This window comes from Cornus florida, unplaced genomic scaffold (genome assembly GCF_030987335.1).
Source record: "Cornus florida cultivar Cherokee Brave unplaced genomic scaffold, ASM3098733v1 CherokeeBrave_3.0.0_Hap2_Chr01, whole genome shotgun sequence".
NCBI classification, from domain to species: Eukaryota; Viridiplantae; Streptophyta; class Magnoliopsida; order Cornales; family Cornaceae; genus Cornus; species Cornus florida.
Window position 1 is genome coordinate 100649355 of NW_026775571.1, and position 19866 is coordinate 100669220.

The 19866-nt window shown below is 38.3% G+C and overlaps 2 protein-coding genes across 2 annotated transcripts; one reads left to right on the forward strand and one right to left on the reverse strand.

Moving 5' to 3' along the window:
* Positions 1-2234: 2234 nt before the first annotated feature.
* Positions 2235-12135, reverse strand: LOC132309239 (nudix hydrolase 2). Its single transcript, XM_059807566.1, has 9 exons — positions 11970-12135; positions 11632-11861; positions 6441-6506; positions 5807-5944; positions 4576-4653; positions 4429-4479; positions 4279-4313; positions 3766-3874; positions 2235-2725 (listed from the first exon to the last, which is right to left on the reverse strand). Exons 1-9 carry the CDS (start codon positions 12121-12123, stop codon positions 2528-2530), a joined length of 1059 nt encoding a protein of 352 aa, XP_059663549.1. The 5' UTR covers positions 12124-12135; the 3' UTR covers positions 2235-2527.
* A 4292-nt stretch (positions 12136-16427) lies between these two features.
* On the forward strand, positions 16428-17000 carry LOC132278857 (uncharacterized). The gene has a single exon (XM_059780759.1). The coding sequence runs from the start codon at positions 16428-16430 to the stop codon at positions 16998-17000; it is 573 nt and encodes a 190-aa protein (XP_059636742.1).
* The last annotated feature ends 2866 nt before the right edge of the window (positions 17001-19866 follow it).

The window sequence follows — 19866 nt, forward strand, 5'->3', positions numbered from 1 at the left end:
CTTAAGGCCTTGAGATCCTCATTTCTTTTTGCAAATCCTTTCTGTTACAACTTTCTTTGTCCAAAGAGATCACCTCTGTCACATTCATGGGATCTCTAAGTGTAAGTTTGTGAGAAGATATCACTATGCCTCGATAGCAACTACCTCACTAGGTTCATTTGGTGCTATCGGGTACAGGCTTACTTGGTTTGTAACTCTAAAAATAATTCTCAAAAAACAGAGAACAGTTTTTGGAGAATAATAAAAACATGACTTTTTATAACTTAGTTTTCAGAAAACAAAAGCAAGTAAACTTTTTTGTACAGTTTTTAGTTTTTTGATAGCAGAAAAACTGTTTTTATAGTTACAAACCAAACAGGCTCACGTATTTTTCACCTTTGACATTTGCTTTAATAATTTCGGACTTTTTCTTTTTTAAGTAAGACGTTTTTTTTGGCCAAGGATTTTTTAAGCGAAGGCTTGGCAATGGACTTTTTTTTTTTTTTACCAAGGATTTTTAAGCAAGACTTGGCAAGACTTGGGAATTGGCTTATCTTTGTAGACGGGACAAAATGGTTAATGATGGTGGATTCAGAGGTTAAATGGAATCTTCGAAGTGTCTTGTTATGAGAGCTGTTAGCATTGTATTGATATTGGCTGTGTTCGGGTTTTGCCCTCTTATGAATATAGCTGCAAATAAACCGAACCGAGCCTTATGCTACTCGGGCTCAGGCTCGGGTTCGAGCTCGTTTGTTTATCGTTTGGCTCGGACTCATGACGAGCTGAAAAGATTGAGCTCGGGCTCGGGTCGTCATGGTGTTAAAAAATTCGGGTTCGGCTCATTTAAGAAAATAAATTGAATTTATAGTCAAAATTTATTTAAGCTCGCCGGCTCGTTTTGTAAATTATTGTATATTTATCTTATACTTTTAAAAATTAAAGAATCTCATTAAAAAATAAAAATAAATGTAAACGAGCCCTATAATGAGCTTACAATTCATGAACATAAACGAACTTACACGATCTCATATTCACTAGCCTACACGAGCCGAGCCCAACATTGCTCAGGATCGGCTCGCTTACCAAACGAACTTAAAAATCAAGCTGAAATTCGGCTCATTTGTTTAACAAACGAACCCGAGTTGAGCCCTTAACAAGTCGAGTCCGAGCTCTTCATGTCCGAGCTGTTCATGAACAGTTCAGTTCATTTGCAGTCCTACTTATGAGGTCTCCTAAATTTAAATCTTGGAAGCCAATTTTATGTGCAACCAAACACCCAACAAATAAAAAAATAAGAAATTATATTTCAAAAAAGGTTTTACAACGTGACAAACCAAGCCAAGAAGGATTTAAAAATTCTCAAAGCTTCCTTCGTGAGAATTATGAAATGGTTATGGTTGCTGATCTATCCCAAGGCTCCCTTGAACAGACTTCGTGAGAACTACGGAATGGTTATACTTGCTGATCGAGGCTCCATTGAACACATGAAAATAGCAGACATAAATGAGAATCAACAATTTTACAGTAAAATTTAAATAGTAGGAATATATAAATTTTGAGGGAAAATAATTTTCCATAACCACACAACCTAAACTTTTATGAATGTAACATAATGCACTTCTTGTGGCTTACCAGGTAATATTTTAATTTCTCATAACTACAAATAAAAAAATTCATGCTAATCAAATGTAAGTTGGCATTCACTTCATTTTCTTTTTCTTTCATTATACTTTCTTCATTTTCTTTTTCTTTCATTATACTTTCTCCATTAGTTTCCATCGAAACAAACGGGTGTGGAGTGAATTTTAAATATTCTTTCCTGGGTTCCTTTTTTTTCTAAATCTTGAAACATCAATAATAACATAGAACAACAACAACAATAATAATAAATAAAAAGGTAACAAATATTTGCATACATAAAATATAAGCGCTAACCCCTTCAACCCGAATTTATAGAGCTCATACTAAATAAAAACAATTAAAAGAAAAAGAGAAGAAGAATAAGATCCAAAAAAGAAATTTTGCATAGACTACAAGAGTCCGAACCCAAATCCTCTCACTCGCTTCATGACAGGTAAAGCATGGAGCAAAGACTCCTCCAGAATCTTAAGAAACTAGCATTTCTTACCACCCAACAACCAGCAATTGATATAAAAACAGCAGACGGGAACCTTGTGTAATAAATGTAATAGTGTCCTGAAAATAATTGACATCAGTATATATATTCTGGAACCTTAAATAAATGCACTCGGGAGTGAAGAAGACAACTTATATTGCAATTCTGTAATTGTCAGTTGCTTAGAAATCTCTGTAAGATCATATCACATGTGCATTTTAACTTATAAGTAGCATGAAGCAATTGCTCAAAAGGAATAAATACATAAAAGTAGAAAACAATTCACCCACTACGCTTCTCCTCAAGAGGGCATCACTGGACATCTAATGATCTGAAATAGAATTAATGTCACGATGAATCACGTGATATGTAAATAAAATTACAGAATGAAGATGTCAGAATGATTCAAATTTATGGGCAGAGAAGCGAATCTTAGTGGCTGCGGCGGTTCAGGTCCTGCAAATTTAAGTACAAGTAGCTCTTTTCGTTAGAAAAACTCGTTGTAGTAGGCACTGGAGAAAACCCAGAATATTCTCCATTTTTCTTTGCTAAGCATATGTCAAGCATGTACTTAAGAAGCTCGTTTTCCTGGACAAAGGGTTGAGCTGTATATTCGTCGAATGGCATCCACTGCAGGTAGTAGGAAAAACCATGTAAGGGTTGTAACTGCAAGTATTGTTGATATAGTTTTTGTTTAACTGTCTAAAAGACAGAATTTTGAGAATACTTAACAATTTGTTTCGATACCTAGTAGGGAAAATAAAGTAAAGGATATGAGATAAATTTTTTTTAAAAAAAAAAACAAGAAAGGCTAGCATAGATCTAATCGTTACTCATGTTTGAATTTTGAATAACTTAAAAGAGTGAAAAGAAAGGAAATGACAATAATAATGCCATTGTGTTTTGGAAAGATAGTGGAGGGAGAAGTAAGGAAATGTTTTGTTTTTTGTCGAGTGGTAAGTGGTAACTGGTAAGGGCAAAATGAAATTTCATTTGCTAATTTTAAAAAAGGAAGGCAAAACTGATAATTACTAAATCTCTATCCTTTCCCTCCATTCTCTCCCCACATGAATGCCGCCTTCTCCTTCCAAACCCTTTCATTTCCACCTACTTTTTTAAAACAAACACAAGTTAGGTTTTCCCTCAGTCTCCTTCCTTTTCTCTTCCTTCTATTTCTGTTGATCCAAACAAAGTTTAACTCTGCAAATACACAATTTTTCTTTTCTTCACATGAACTTCATTACAGTAGGTTTAAATCCCAATAATTTTTAATCATAGTGATCATTCAAACACCCCAGCTTCTGGTTCATGGAAAAAAACTTTACACTGGAAGAGAATGGCTGGTTGGAGTATACTGAAAATCTCTCTAGTGAAAGCCACCAGTTTTTCGACTCTGACATTATACATTTGCCATGTCTACATCCAGTGCTCCAGTCCAAAATCAAGCATTCCACATTTAGTTGTTTTCCTTTCATTTGATTCTCGCATTTCTCTCTTTACATACGAAATACTAGCATTTTCAGCTTTTATCACTCTACAAAATTCAGCTAAAATCATTTTGAAAGTAATAGTGCCGCTTAAAAATCCTTTATCTGCAGTTAAATTTTTCTGTAATATCTATAACAAGGAAATATGTATCTTAATTAACCAATATCTTGACCAAAACTTGCCTGGGCTGCCTCTATCTCCAATTCCTGCTTCTGGATGTCAAAGGAGAGCGCTTGCAACATGCAAACAAAGAATAAATCTGACTTCTCAAAGAACGCCTTATGGCTTTGTCTGTAAATCAAGTGAATGAATTACGCAATAAATATAGAGCTAAGGTAAAGACCAGGACCAGAAAAATGGTATAGAAAGAATACATGGATTATATATACATCCTAGTTCTTCCATTACAGTTCCACATATGCGGAATTGCATGATGCAAATGTATAATAATTGTGAATGATGCAGGATAGCAACTTGCTTTCTTTATTTCCTTTAGTAGAGAAGTAATTACTGCCTCTTAACACAAATTCAAAAGGTCATAAGGCTTCTCTCTGTAATTTGGTGATGAGGACATGTTGCTAGAAAATTAGTAAACTAATGCAAGTTCCACAACACCAGCTAGATGAAATTTGGAAGAATGTAACCCAGCAATTCGAATCCATATGAAAGTAGTTGACTTTTAGCATATCCAATACCTGAATGCTAGTATTTCCAAAAATTTCGAGTCAATCTGAACAAGCAAAAATACAAGTAACTTCAGAAAAATCATTGTTAAATGATGTCTAAACTGACATGTTATTATTCATTAATGGACGGACAAAATAGAACACACGCTTGTCACTTACTCCTGTCTCCTCTTTTACTTCTCTCACAGCTGCATCACAAATATCTTCACCCTGTTAATTGAAAAAAGAAAGAACCCAACAAATTCAGAAAATGCACACTGCATTCTTATTATAACTACAATGAAGAACTTAATTGAACGCATATACCTCTTCAACCACTCCTGTGGGGAACTTCCACACGCCTGTTCCACGGAATCGTCCACTCTTTTCTTGGACCACCAGCACCTATCAAAGAACAAAATTCACAAATCCAAATTAATTGTTTCATTAAAACATGATATCCAAAAAGAACATGTTAAAAGATCCATGGCAGCACAGCTAATAAGTAATGATTAATGAAATGAGCATGCCATACTCATATCAAGAGGAAAAGGGTATCTATCATAACTTCGAAGCGCAAAAGCATAATAGAAGTTAAAACTAATGATAATAAAAGAATAATGATTGATGGTGGACAAAACAGCAGGCGCGCGCCCAGAGTCTAGTATCATATTTGGCCAAATGATGAAGTCATAATATTTTAGTAGAACCATTCTTGTAACAAATTTGGTCAAATAAGCAAGTGAAAATATATTAAGGAAAAAATTAAGTACAACACATGAGAGGATGCCTTCTGCTACTGCCGTATGAAAATTTAAAATTTAGCCAATTTTTTGTCAAATCTAGATTACAAGAAGTCAAGAACCCAGGTCTATTTTATGGGGAAAAGGCCATAAATGGAACACCATATTTTTTTCACCATAGCAAGTTTATCCTAGATTTGATAAGTAAGATCCTGGTAGCTAGAGCAATTGCAGAGTGTAGGAAGTGAAACAAGTGAATAGAGGAAACAAGGTTAGCATCATTACGTAAGAGAAACACGAGGCAATGACAATGCAACAGTCAACAGAGAATCGTTGTAGAAAATGTTAAAAGAACAACATATGGAACATAGTTCTATTGACCAATCTGGATGATCTAGGGACTAGGAAGCGTCTGGCACCTAGAATAAACAAGGCCTACAAAATTAATCTGTACAATACATAGTCTGATGGTTAATTGTCAAACCACAAATTTGCAATTACTGATCACTCTCACTTCACTAAAACGCAGGCTCAATACTAATCTCTGCAAGGATTATCTGACTACTGATAACAATGAGACTCATTTCCAGTAAACAGAGAGAGAGAACATTCCTTATAAAAGATTCTTTTATTAGATTGTAGTAACTATAATTAAAATCATCCAATTGGATGAGTTTCATCATAATGTATTCTGGAAAGCATCTACTGGTTCAGCCACAGCCCTCTGATAGTACCACATAAAGCGAGGGCTTCCCATGGACCAGGAAGCTTCTATAATATAACCAGAATAGTATTGATTAGCTGCAGGGGCTTACCTCTTTGTTTCCATTCATGACGAAAGCACCAATACCGACTCGGTGTGTGGCATTCACTGGGAGAGTATTGACACTTTCAGGAATCCAATGTACAAGCATCAAATATTTTGGCTCGGCATGGTGGTAGTAAAATCCTTCCTACAAAGCAATATAAGAAACATATGGAAAAATAAATAAAAAATGTTACATGGGAACATCAATTAAAGGTTAATGAACAAATAAGGTAAAATGATTGTGAAAACTTGAGGTTGCAATTGAACTGATAGATTAAGGAAGGAGGGGATTTGGGGTTCAAATATACAAATATGTGGGAGGGGATTGGCTATTGGGGTTGGTTATAAGGGATGAGGAAGAGGAGAGAGTAAAAGTGGGATACACAAATCCAACCAGATCTTTTTGTAACTATAATCCTTAATGGAATGGAGTACAAACAAGTCCTTCACACCCTTATTTCAGATTCATCAAACTAAGGCTCCCGAATCCATTGATGAATCTTGTTGGAGTGACATTGAAGCTACAATCCATCCAATTCTTTTTAATTCAAATCTGTGAATCAAATAGCAACCTAATATTTTTGTTTAACTGTGCTTCTAATTTCTCAGTATGACAAAATTATATAGAAGCAAAAAGTCACCTTGAGAGCAGGTTCAACAAGATTTCCAAGCTCGATAGGAATTTTTATCCAAACACCCTTCTTACCCTGTAAAACACGTTCATCTAGTAACTCAGTAAGAAAAACATCAGCATCATTTAAAATGTCAAAGCAGTACAATCACAAAATATGCTCAAAAGGGCAACACGCAATGACCCATTAGTCTTTAACATAGTAGTTTGCAGTATGTGAAACCACAAACAGAGTCTGAAATTGCATATGTGAGAACGGTAAATCAGCATTGCATACACAGGAATTTATAAGAACATTCAATGAAAAATAGTTTATAACCTGGTTGATCAAGCCTCTTAGTATTTGAATAGGCAATAAATGAGCACAAAAAACATCATAACATCTGATAGGGAAAAATAAACCTAACCTACCTTGCCCTAACGATAGAGGCAACTAAGTGTTGACCAGCCGCCAGATCTCTTCTACTTTAGAACGATGATATTTTCATTGGATAAGAATGATAATATTTCATTATCAAGGAAAAGATAAGATGATGTGGTTCAATAGGATAAGATAACCTTGGCACGATTTGAAAAAGTCAAAGAGTTAAATCATATCCCCGGCAAATCTAGCAACAAACAGATCTCCTCTGATCTCGCACAAACGGATCTCCTCTGATCTCGCAAATGGACTGAGGGAGAGCGGCTATAAGAATGAGATCCTACCAGTCAATAAAGGTACAACAAAAAACTATTATTAAATTTCTGCCTTTCTTTTAGACCTTTGGTGACTGACTTGATCGTCGAAGAGTTCTTAGCAGGCACCACACCGGTGCCGTCAAGATTCATCAACCTTCTACTCTCTTCTTTGCAGGAAAACAGTGTCGTATCGGACCGCATGGATTTCACCCTCAACAATTGGCGCCGTCTGTGGGAAACGACGATTCCCTTAAATCAATTACTCGGTTGGGTATATGCACTTGCGGTCCGGTATAGTAACTGGAACAGAAATATCGTTGCAGGGATCCAGTCAAAGAGAAGGATCGGGTGAACACCCAGACGTCCCGAATGACCAGGAACGGCTTGCAGCGTTAGAACTACAGGTCCAAACTCTGAATCAAGGTATGGACCAGTTAATCCAACAAAATGCAGAGATCCTGCAACATCTTATCCTAGCAGGACCACCACCTCAAGAAGAATTGTCCGACCCATATCCCCCCAATCTGAATGATGGGGGACAACACGAGGAGGATCGAGAAAACAATCCTTCTCACAAGTTCGAGGCAGAATAAAGCCAAGTCGGAAACCGGCACAGACAATCTCCTTCCCCGCCTCCACGGAATTCCCAGTCTCAAATAGGCACAACCTTCTGTGTTAAGGAAAAGACAAAGAAAGTTACCTTTTTCGACCTACAGATCGAGGATCTAAAAGCGAAAATGGAAGATGTAATGCAGGCTATGAAAGGGAAAGGCCTTGCCGCCATAGATAACCTGGTGCAAAGGACCAATTTGCCATTCAACCCCGCCGTTATGAAATGTCCCCTGCCTAGCAAGTTCAGGATGCCCTCATTCGAAAGCTTCGATAGGACCAAAGATTCCCTCGATCACCTGGAGACCTTTCAAGCTCTTATGCATTTACACGCCGTGCCAGATGAAATCATGTGCCGAGCTTTTCCCACTACACTTAAGGGATCAACAAGAATTTGGTTCAACAAGCTAAAGCCAAGAACCATCAACACCTTCGAAGAACTGAGTAAGCAATTTGTGAGCCATTTCATTGTAGGTCAGAGGCACAGGAGGCCGGCCACCTACCTGCTTACCGTGAAGCAACAGAAGGGAGAGTCGATCCAGGAATAAATCACCTGATTCAACGCAGAGATGTTGCAGGTAAAAGAGGTGGACGACAAGTGGCTTTGACTGCTTTCATAGGAGGACTCCAAACCTCCAGATTCTTATTCGCCTTATCTAAAGAATCTCCCACCAGCATGGCAGATTTGTTGATCAGAGCACAGAAATACATTAACGCTGAAGATGCCATGAATGCACGGAAGGGAAAAGAAGGAGAGGACAAGAAGAGGTCAGCCCCTCTCACCAGGGATGAAAAGGATACCAGCTATAAGAAATCATTCTTCAGCCAAAGCGATAGGACATATCGTGAGGAGCACTCAGATAAGTATACCGACTAACAATTGTCTCACAGCTGGAATTAGCCTTATCAAGTCATTCAGAATAAAGACTGGGGGTATCTCAGTTCATCATTTCACGTGTTATTTTATTTTCCAATAAAGTCACCATCACCAATGAGATGGATGACCCTCAATTTCTACGCAATAAAATATTACGTTTTCAGTTACCTACCTGTGTAGTAATATTAAGCTCATAATAATCTATTTATCTCATTAAAGGGACCAAGGGCCAACAACACATTCTTCCCTTATTAAAGGGACAAGAAGCCGACTACTCCTTCTATACAGAAGGGTGAGATAATTAAAGCTTCCTTCATTTACTAGAGAGACGAGACGACTACCTCCCATATTACAAGGGATGATAATGAGTGTCCTGTATTAAAAGGACCCGAACTGAATGAATCCCATAATCAATATCCCCGTACTATAAGGGATAGTAAATAAATGTCCTATACTAAAGGATCCGGGCGGAATGAATCCCGTAATCAATATCTCCTTACTATAAGGGATAGTAAATAAATGTCCTTTACTAAAAGGACCCGGGCTAAATGAATTCCGTAATCAATATCCCCGTACTATAACAGATAATAAATAAATGTCCTGTACTAAAAGGACCCGGGCTGAATGAATCCCGTAATCAATATCCCCGTACTATAAGGGATAGTAAATAAATGTCCTGTACTAAAAGGATCCGGGCTTAATGAATCCCGTAATCAATATCCCCGTACTATAAGGGATAGTAAATAAATGTCCTGTACTAAAAGGATCCGGGCTTAATGAATCCCGAAATCAATATCCCCATACTATAAGGGATAGGAAATCAATGTCCTGTACTAAAGGAACGAGCTGAGTGAAGCTCGTAAAAACTAATTCCCTTATTAAAGGGACGACAAGCTGAGTGAAGCTCGTAAAATTTATTCCCTTGCCAAAGGGATGGGCTAACTGAAACCCATAAAATTTACAACAAGTATATTGGATTTTCAAAAGAAAAATCCAATTTTACATCACTAAGAGTCATTGACCATGGGTTTGAATCCGTGCCCTTCCAAAAAAGAACCTTGATTTGGTATCTGTTTAACCATTGGGAATATTACCCAAGGGTACCAAAAAACAAGTTACCCGAGGGAACATTACCCAAGGATACCTAAAAAAAAAAAACTTACCCGTGGGAAAAGTGCCCAAGGGAAGAATATCCAAGGGAAGAGTACCCAAAAAAAAAAAAGTTACTGTTCCAGTGAACAGTACCTATGGGCACTGTTCCCGAGGGCAAAAAAAAGTTACTGTTCCAGTGAACGGTACCCCTGCGGGGCACTATTCCCGAGGGAACAGTGCCGGGGGCCAAAAAAAAAAAAAAAAAAAATTTACATTCCCAAAACTAGACGAGCAAGTTTGGGAATGGGGGGCAACTAATAGGGAAAAATAAACCTAACCTACCTTGACCTAACGATAGAGGCAACTAAGTGTTAACCAACCGCCAGATCTCTTCTACTTTTGAACGATGATATTTTCATTGGATAAGAATGATAATATTTCATTATCAAGGAAAAGATAAGATGATATGGTTCGACAGGATAAGATAACCTTGGCACGAATTGAGAAAGTCAAAGGGTTAAATCATATTCCCGGCAAATCTAACAACAAACGGATCTCCCCTGATCTCGCACAAACGGATTTCCTCTGATCTCGCAAATGAACTGAAGGAGAGCGACTATAAGAATGAAATCCTACCAGTCAATAAAGGTACGACAAAAAACTATTATTAAATCCCTGCCTTTCTTTTAGACCTCCAGTGACTGACTTGATCGTCGAAGAGTTCTTAGCAGACACCACACCGGTGCCATCAAAATTCATCGATCTTCTACTCTTTTCTTTGCAGGAAAACGGTGTCGTATCGGACCGCGTGAATTTCACCCTCAACAACATCTATGCACACACAACATCTCTAGGGTACCATGCATGTAAAGCGAAATTGCATACATCAAACAGCTTATTAAGCACCAAATGCACTTCTATCTATCAAGCAAAAAAGTAACAAATGCACTTTTATGCATAATACGCATTCACATACATACAAGCACACACACATATAAGCATTAATTCCCTGCCACTTGCATTCTTAAAAAGCTGATATTCAATACTCACCTGAGAGTAATTGCAATGAACCAAAGTTCTGTTATTCTTTTATTGATTCCCATGTGTATGGTTTCAATGCTTATGATTTTCACTTCTTATGATTAATTGTTACAAGTTTCTTTCACCATTATTCTCAAGTATTAGTGGTAGTTAGGAATAAGGAATAATTTATTTAAGCTTAATTTTAATAATCTTAAAAAGTAACAATCTTCGATCTTTATGTTTCTCATTAAGTTGAAAACGTAGTACGCTCAGAATTTTACAACTTGCAAGCGAAAGGAAAATCTAGTTTTGAAAATATTTTTACTTGAGTATGAATGATAAAAATCTTTTGAGAGCAACAGAGTTATGTCTAGATTGCTACTCTTACTTAGAGAATTGATTGGTGGATAATGGAATATTTATGAATTTAATGGTAGTGGAATCCAATAATTTTTTTTTTTTTTTTTTTTTTTGTATTGATTTCAATCTCATTATTTTTATTTTTATTATCAACTTGGTTAACAATATAAATTTAAATTTATTTGGATTTTGCATTAATTTACTTCAGAGCATTTTCTTGGATTCGACCTCGTTCTTGTTTACCAATAGATTCCCGCGGTTGCTAGTTAATTTTAAAACAACATCAGCATTATGGATGTAACAGTCACACATTTATATCGAAGATACAACACCCATGCAACATATTACGTGGTGTTGCAATATTGTAACACCATTAAATCAAAAATTTAACACATTTACATAGTTGTTGCTTTCAAGACACAAGGCAGGACAGACACAAGACGAAAATAACACAGGAGAGGACCGTGGTTTTACAACACTCAAGTATATTGGGCTTCATTTTAGTTACTTGAATTATATTAATAGGTACTATAAATTGAAGATGAATTGTAAGAACTATTACCTGTTGTCTCCAATGTGAAATTGAAGCTCTAAGTAAAGAAGTGAAAACACCAGCGTCCATGGGCTCAGTCGTCATTTCCACAATAACACCTCCATGGTTGTCGTTTGTTGCAGCGAGAATTTTATCAATTGGTTGTTCCATGGCACGAGATGGAGAACTCACGGACGCTGACATCGATCTGGAATTGAACGAATTCCCAAATTTAGACTTGATAACAACGTTAAATAGGCCTGAAGAACACAGATATAAAATAATTGATTACGCTCAATTGTAATCTAAACAAATAACTAATGGTCTTTTTTGGATTGTTGATTGAAATCGTAGCTCTAATTGCTGACCTTTGGTAGGTGGTTTTGTTGGGACGCTGAAAATTTGACGATGTGTGAGAAAAGACAGATCTTTGGTTCTGAAACAGAGCAAGGAAGGTCGAATGAGAGATCTAATCATTCTCTTTGAATAAATATTCAATATATATATTTGCATAATACACATATATGATATATATTATATTATACTACACCTTTATACTAGGTATAGATACACTCATTTTGGGGATGGATTGACTATTTGTTTCAACAACTAGTAAGTCAAGTACCCCCTGCTACCTGTCTCATTGAATTGGAAATGACCAGAATCACCTCCTCCTCCTTCTCGTCTTCTTCTTCTTCTTTATTATGAACAGTAATTACTAAGATGGATACAAATATTTATTTGTTTTATACACAATTTTCATATATATACGTGTGTACAGACAGGCTCTCATGCGGTCTAGAACAATGGACTTCTAAACGGACTAAAAGTCAAATAGTCAATTATACTTTACTACTTTATAAAATGTAACCATAGTTAAAAATATTAACTTTAATAGTGAATTTACCATAGTTAGCAAATACAATATCTCTCCTCCTTAATTCTCAAAATCGATCTAATTTATATATATATATATATAGTAATTATGCAGAAGGGTCAATGATTTGGTGGGATACACAGAGAGAGTCGCGGGGCAAACGATGATTCTACCAAGAAGATTCAGAAAAAAACCGAGCTGAACAAAATTTGGAAAACAAATCAAAAGGTCAAAGGATTCATTATTGAGAAAGCAAAAGGAGGGTATTCAATAGCAATAGCAGGGTTCATTACCTTTCTACCATTCCGAACTCTCATAAAGAAAAGGATAGCAAATCATAGATTCAACATTGAGAGCATTAAAGAAAAAAGGATGAATATCGTGGTCTTCTAACAGCAGAAGAGAAAAAAGAAAACTGAAGGATGAGCGAAAGAACACACATTTCTATTTGATTGGGTGGTCACTATGTCAATACTTCTGTAGTTTCAATTTATTCATTCTCAAAATCCATCTAATTTACATTATATATATATATAGTAATAATAATGCTCAAGTTGGTTTTGACTTGAAAAGTTTCATGTCCTACTGATTTTGTTTATTGTGTTTTATGTCGAATTTCTTATAACATCCTACAACAGTTAAAAAAGATGACTAAATATCAAAATTTTAGAAGGGCGCGAGAAACAGAAACTTATAATTTAGGACAATAAAAATAAAAAATAAAAAATTTGACACTTGTAATTATCATAGTTGAAATAGGAAACTCCTTCTCATGCCATTAATCTATCATATACTTCCAATATGTCAATTGGTTCCTGTACTCTAGATACATTTGGGACAATCCTTAAATTAATTTCTGAATGATCTATGCTCAATTTCTAATCGGAAGTAACTAAGATCGCATGGCTGGGTTAAAAGAACAAATTGAGAACGATGTGTGGAATAATTACTGAATAAGCTTTTTTCATAAGCAATGATTACAAATCTATGAACAAATTGACTATTGCAGCCATGGCGGTTTTGGAGGAGGAATGGTGATACTAACGCTCTTTTGGGCGTTTGGTTGGTGGCGTGTGGTCGACGACGCCTTATTTAGCAGAATTTTCACTTGATGGCCTGACTGGTGCATATCGCTTTTTAGCTTTTTTTAGTGCAAATTCAAAGTTTGAATTTGCTTTTGGGTTTGGTTTCTTTTCAAATGGGTTGCTCTTGTGGTGCATTGTACTAAAAAACAGAGTCTTTTATTATTTTCATGGCATTGAAATAGTGACCATCCAATCAAATATAAATGAGTTTCTCAATGTATGGTGACCTTTTATAATTTTCATGGCATTGAAATAGTGACCATCCAATCAAATATAAATGAGTTTCTCAATGTACGGTGACCTTTTATTATATGCTTTCTGTTTGAGACTCCATTAATTATTAGAGGTTGTGCTTATTCACGAACCCTAAAAAATTGGTATCCTTTGAACCCTTAAAAAAAAAAAAAAAAAAAAAATATGCCTATTCACAAAGTGTGGAAAATAATGGGTCTGAAGAAAAAAATTAAGAGAGCAAAAAAATAAAAAATAAATAAGTGAGCAATAGTCCGGCCATTAAGGGAAAAAAATTAATAGAACCAAAAAATAAAAAATAAATAAATCAAAGTGCAAAAAGAAGATAGAGAGAGTGCAAAAATAAGAGAGAGTGACTTGGATCTGTTAGCCTTGGAGTCCGATATTGGAGAATGAATATGGTAGTTGTGTTGTGGTTGTAGTGGTGAAGACAGTGGCTGTGATGGTGTGGATATGGCGATAATGGACGATGGAAGAGATTAAGGAGGAGAGAGATTGTATTTGCTAACTATGGTAAATTCACTATTAAAGTTAATATTTTTAACTATGGTTACATTTTATAGAGTAGTAAAGTATAATTGACTATTTGACTTTTAGTCCGTTGAGAAGTCCATTGTTTTAGACTACATGAGAGCCTACCTGTGTATATGTGAGGACGCTAAAGACGGCTTGGGCCAGATCCAACTCACATAACGAAGTATGGGCCTGACAATTGACAAGGGCCCATACTTGACGTCCACAACTCACATAACGAAATATGCCTATTCTACGCAGTTCAGCTTTTGTGCTTGTTTTGGAGAGTTGAGCGGTCAAGAGCCGCTGAAATTGCCGAATTTGGCAAGTTTATTGCCGGAGCAATTCAGATCTGGTTAGTCATACTCAACATTTAGCTGCACTAGAATCCAGATCTAGAGCGTTAGCATCGGCAAAACTCAGATCTGATCAGAAATTTGTGGTTGATGACTTTGCTACGATCCGGAATGATGATCGGAGAAGAGAATTCGAATCCAGTGGAGAATAATCAGCAGATGAAGCTTGACGAATTGATGAACATGATCGAGGCACTGAGAAAAGAAAATGCAGAGTTGAAAGTTGGAATGGAACGTCGAGAGGTTTCGGTTGCGACGCGACCACCTCCACCTCCGGTAGGTGAAAGAGGTGTGCAACCTGATGACGCACATCAAGGTGAGCAAGAAGGAGATAACCTCGTCAATCTCCACCGCAAGGAAGTTAGGATGGAGAATATGCCGCCAAACGCTCGACGAGCCGAGGATCGAGAAGGATCTGTACATCTCGATCCTCATCGTGAGCATATTAGGCGGGATGACAATACAACCCTCAATCCGCATCAGGAAAGGCACAATCGCGAGCAGGATATGCAGTTTGATTGTCACAAGGTTAATTCACCGTGGTTCACGGAGGAAAGGTCGGTCGATCCGCCTTATCGGCCTTCAATGGCCACCTATGATTATAGGAGTTCGGAAAGAAGATCTACAGACCATAGAGTTGTCACAAGGTTTGAAAGAGAGAATGAAGCCCTCCGTTCGGCAGCACGGACGGTTGATTCGCCGTTCACCGATGAGATCCTGAATGCTCCGAGCCCGAGGAAGTTTTCCATGCCTATTTTTATTCTTTTCGACTGAACGACTGATTTGATTGATCATGTCTATCATATTCAGTTGAAGATGGTACTGAACACAAAGAACGATCTTTTGATGTGTAAGTGTTTTCCTACAAGCTTAGCTGGACCGGCGCTCAATTGGTTTAAGAACCTCCCGAGGGGCTCGGTAGATAGCTTCCGTAGCTTGTGTGATCGATTCATAAGCCAATACTATGGGAATAAACACCCGGCAAAAGATATCTCCAGCTTGTTCACCATGAAACAACATATCGACGAGCGTCTCAAAGCTTTCCTTACTAGGTTTAACTTGACCAAGAGCATGGTGATAGAGTGTCATCCTTCCACAACAGTTCAGGCATTCAAGTTAGCTATGACCCGAGGCACACCGTTCCATACCAGTCTTGTGGTAAACACACCGAAGACAATGGACGAGCTGAATGAGAGGGCCGATGGTTTCATGCACCTAGAAGAGGAAGAAGCAGCTAACGCTAGGAAGACATCCATCATCTCCACGGAAGAAAAGTCCAAAGCAAAGATACGGCAGAAGCAAGTTCCTACGCAACGTCAGACCTCCTGGAAGGCAGAGAAGAGGCCTAGAGAGGATGACCCGATTACTCCACTCAAAGTTACACTCGCAAGGCTGTACCAAGAGAACAAAGATAAGTTTCGCCCTTCCTTACCAATTAGACAACCGCTTGACCAGCGGGATCAAACCAAACATTGTGCTTTTCATAGTGATTTTGGTCATCAGACTAATGAATGCAGGAACTTAAGGAGACAAGTGGAGATGCTGATCGCTAGAGGAGAGTTTGCAGGGTATGTTCAAGGACCGGCATAAGAGTAAAGTTCTCCAGCTGAGCAGGTCAAGAGAAATCAAAAATCGAACCCCCATAATGCTCAGCCCGTACGGATTATCAACACAATCCATGGCCGACTTGAGCAAACCGTAGAATCTAAGGAATTGCTCCGAACACGCCTCCGCCAAGCGCAAATGAAGAGGCGAGTGGGCAGTGTCAACACACTGCATCAACAGAGTTCGGCTGTACAGATACGGTTTGATAGGACGGACCTGATGCGAGTTCAGATTCCGCATGAGGATCCCTTAGTTGTCAGTCTGACAGTGGCAGAGTGCTTAGTACGCAGAGTGCTTGTCGATCCAGGTAGCAGTGCGAATATCATGCCTAGAGTCACTTTTGATCGGCTTGAAATTAAGCCGAAAGAGCTCAAGTTTACTGGAAATCCGTTGTTGGGTTTCGATGGTAAACGAGTCGAACCAGTCGGCACGGTGGAATTGGTGGTCCGCGCAGCTGAGAGGGACTTGGTCGAAAGTTTTGTCGTGGTGGAGATCTATCCCTCGTACAATCTGTTGATGGGGAGAGGATGGATCCATAGGGTACAAGGAGTCCCCTTAACCCTACACCAAGTGATGAGGTGCCTGAGCCCAGACGGGAGCAAGGTGATTGATATCCATGGGGATCAGGTTGCGGCAAAGGAGTGCTATTCAGTGACCCTAAGGGCCGCAGGCAAGGGCAAGGCTCCCATCCAACCAGTTGATGCCCAATAGCAATTACAGGAACCTCCCCTCGGCGTGAGCAGGGAGGAGGAGTCCACGATGCTGACCGAAGAGCCTCTGGATGAAGTTCAAATTGATCAATTGAGGCCAGACCGAACCACAAAAGTAGGGTCGCGACTTTCATATGAGGAAAAACGCTAGTTAATTGAGTTCCTTTCTCAAAATGCAGACGTGTTCGCTTTGAGCCATTCAGACATGCCAGGGATCGACCCTTCTGTCTCTTGTCACTCCCTTAATGTTGATCCAAACGTTAGGCCTATGAAGCAGAAGCAGAGGAGATTCGCCCCGGAACGCAACCAAATCATCGCTGAGGAGGTAAACCGATTGTTGGAGGCTGGGTTCATTCGAGAAGTACAATACCCGAGTTGGTTGTCAAATGTGGCCGTAGTACAGAAGAATAATGGAAAATGGATAGTTTGCATTGATTTCACCAATCTAAATAAGGCCTGCCCGAAGGATAGCTTTCCACTTCCAAAGATTGATCAAATGGTGGACGCTACAACAGGATTTGAGCGGTTAACTTTTCTTGATGCTTATTCAGGCTATAATCAAATTCCTATAGATCCGAACGATGAAGAAAAGACTTTTTTTATCATCGAACGAGGGATCTACTATTACAAGGCCATGCCGTTCGGATTGAAAAATGCTGGGGCTACATACCAAAGGTTAGTTAGCAAAATTTTTAAAGAGCAAATGGGCAAAACAGTGGAGGCATACTTTGACGATATGGTGGTAAAGAGCAAACAGAAGGGACATCACTTGAAACATTTGCGAGAAGTGTTTAATGTATTAAGAAGGTATGGAATGAGGTTAAATCCGACAAAGTGCTCGTTCGGCGTGAGGTCAGGGCAATTCCTTGGCCATGTGGTCAACAACAGAGGGATTGAGATCAGCCCAACCCAAGCAGAAGCCCTGCTTAACAATAAAGAACCATGCACTATTAAGGAAGTTCAAGCTCTTACCGTGCGCATAGCGGCATTGAGTCGGTTTATTTCCAAGTTATCTGATCGGTGCAAACCATTCTTTGATATAATCAGAAGTCACGGAAAGCAGTGTTGGGGGAATGAGCAGAGGCAGGCACTGAACAATTTAAAAGAATATATGCGGAACACACCAGTCTTGAGTGCCCCAGATCTAGGTGAAAAACTCTTCTTGTACCTCGGAGTGTCTAGCATTTCAACCAGCGGTGTTCTGATCCGGTGTGCTGAGGGTAAGCAATTCTCATTCTTTTATGTAAGTAAAACATTGGCCGAGTCAGAGCGAAGATATTCAAAGGCTGAACGGGTAATCTTGTCCTTGGTAAACGCAAAAAGGAAGCTAAGGCACTATTTTGAATCCCATCCAATAGTCGTTCTGACCACATTTCCCATAAGGGTGATCCTGCATAAGCCCGATCTGTCCGGACGAATGACAAAGTGGGCGATAGAGTTAAGCTCTTTTGATATCACGTATGAACCCCGAACGCCCATCAAAAGGCAAGCAGTGGCTGATTTCTTACTAGAGTGTGATGTAGAAGAGCCCGAGGCCTATTCGGAAAAATCCTCATGGAAGCTCTTCTTTGATGGCTCCTCAAATCAAATGGGGACAGGAATCGGGATCAAACTGCAAACGCTAGAGGGCACTGCGCTCAGCCAAGCAGTCAAGCTTGAGTTTAGGGCAACCAACAATGAAGCAGAGTATGACGCGTTATTGGCTGGGTTAAGGTTAGCCAAGGAACTAAAAGTCAAAAACTTAGTCGTTTTCAGTGACTCACAGCTGATCATTCGGTAAGTGACTGGGAAGTATGGTACCAAAGATGAGACTATGGAGGAATACTGTTTTGCCATTATGCACGAGGCTAGAAATTTCGATAAGATCAAGTTCACGCAAGTGCCGCGGGAGCACAATGCAGATGCTGACCGTTTGGCCTACAGTGCATCGAGCTCGGGTGAGACATTGGCAAGGGTGATCCCAGTTGGTGTGCTTCGCCAACCATCTATATTGGAGCAGTCGACAAGTTCGGACTTGATCGGTTGAGAATTCGATCTATAATAAATCAATATTCGCAATAGCACGAATCATTGTAAAATAGGACTATTGGTCGGGTAAGTCAAACCACTGGGACTGCTCTAATCTATAGCAACCTAAGTGTCTAGAGTCTTTTTTAGAATGATACCGGGTGTTCATAGAGGATTTGTTGGTTGTCACTTAAGCTGTGAATTTAAATTGCATAAAACAATAAAGTAAAAAGATAGGGATAATAAAGAAGAGACTAGGGATAATAAAGAAGAGACTAGGGAAGTGACTCCACAATCATCAATAAGCATGCTAGGACATGATTTACTTAGGGGAATAACTTATATATACAACTATGGGATGTAACAACACAAAATTATTACATTCCCCTCAAGAAATATATGAAGTCAATAGGCAAGAATAACCTATCAAAGTATTACATGCTTAGGTTACCTAAACTAGAATGCAACCTTGGACATGCTTACTAAGCCAAAGATTATCAAGCCCTTAACCTCATAATGTAAGCACATGAAATAGAATCCAAGAATAATCTATCAAAGGGAGATCCTAAGCAATAGATTATCAATTCTCCTAAGTATCATGCCAATAACAACACTTCCATGAACTCATCTCCATTGTCACTATGAAAATGTAGCAATATAATCATAAGAGAAAAACAATCTAAGACAAGAGATTTAACTCAAAATAATCATGTATAGATATTAAAGTTCATTACATCAAATGAAGTACTCTAGTTCATGGAAAAGTTACATACATACATTACTCCCCAAAAATAAATCAAAACAAAGCAATGCTTACAAAATGGTGCTTCATCACCACCCTAGATAGGGAGTTAGTTGCT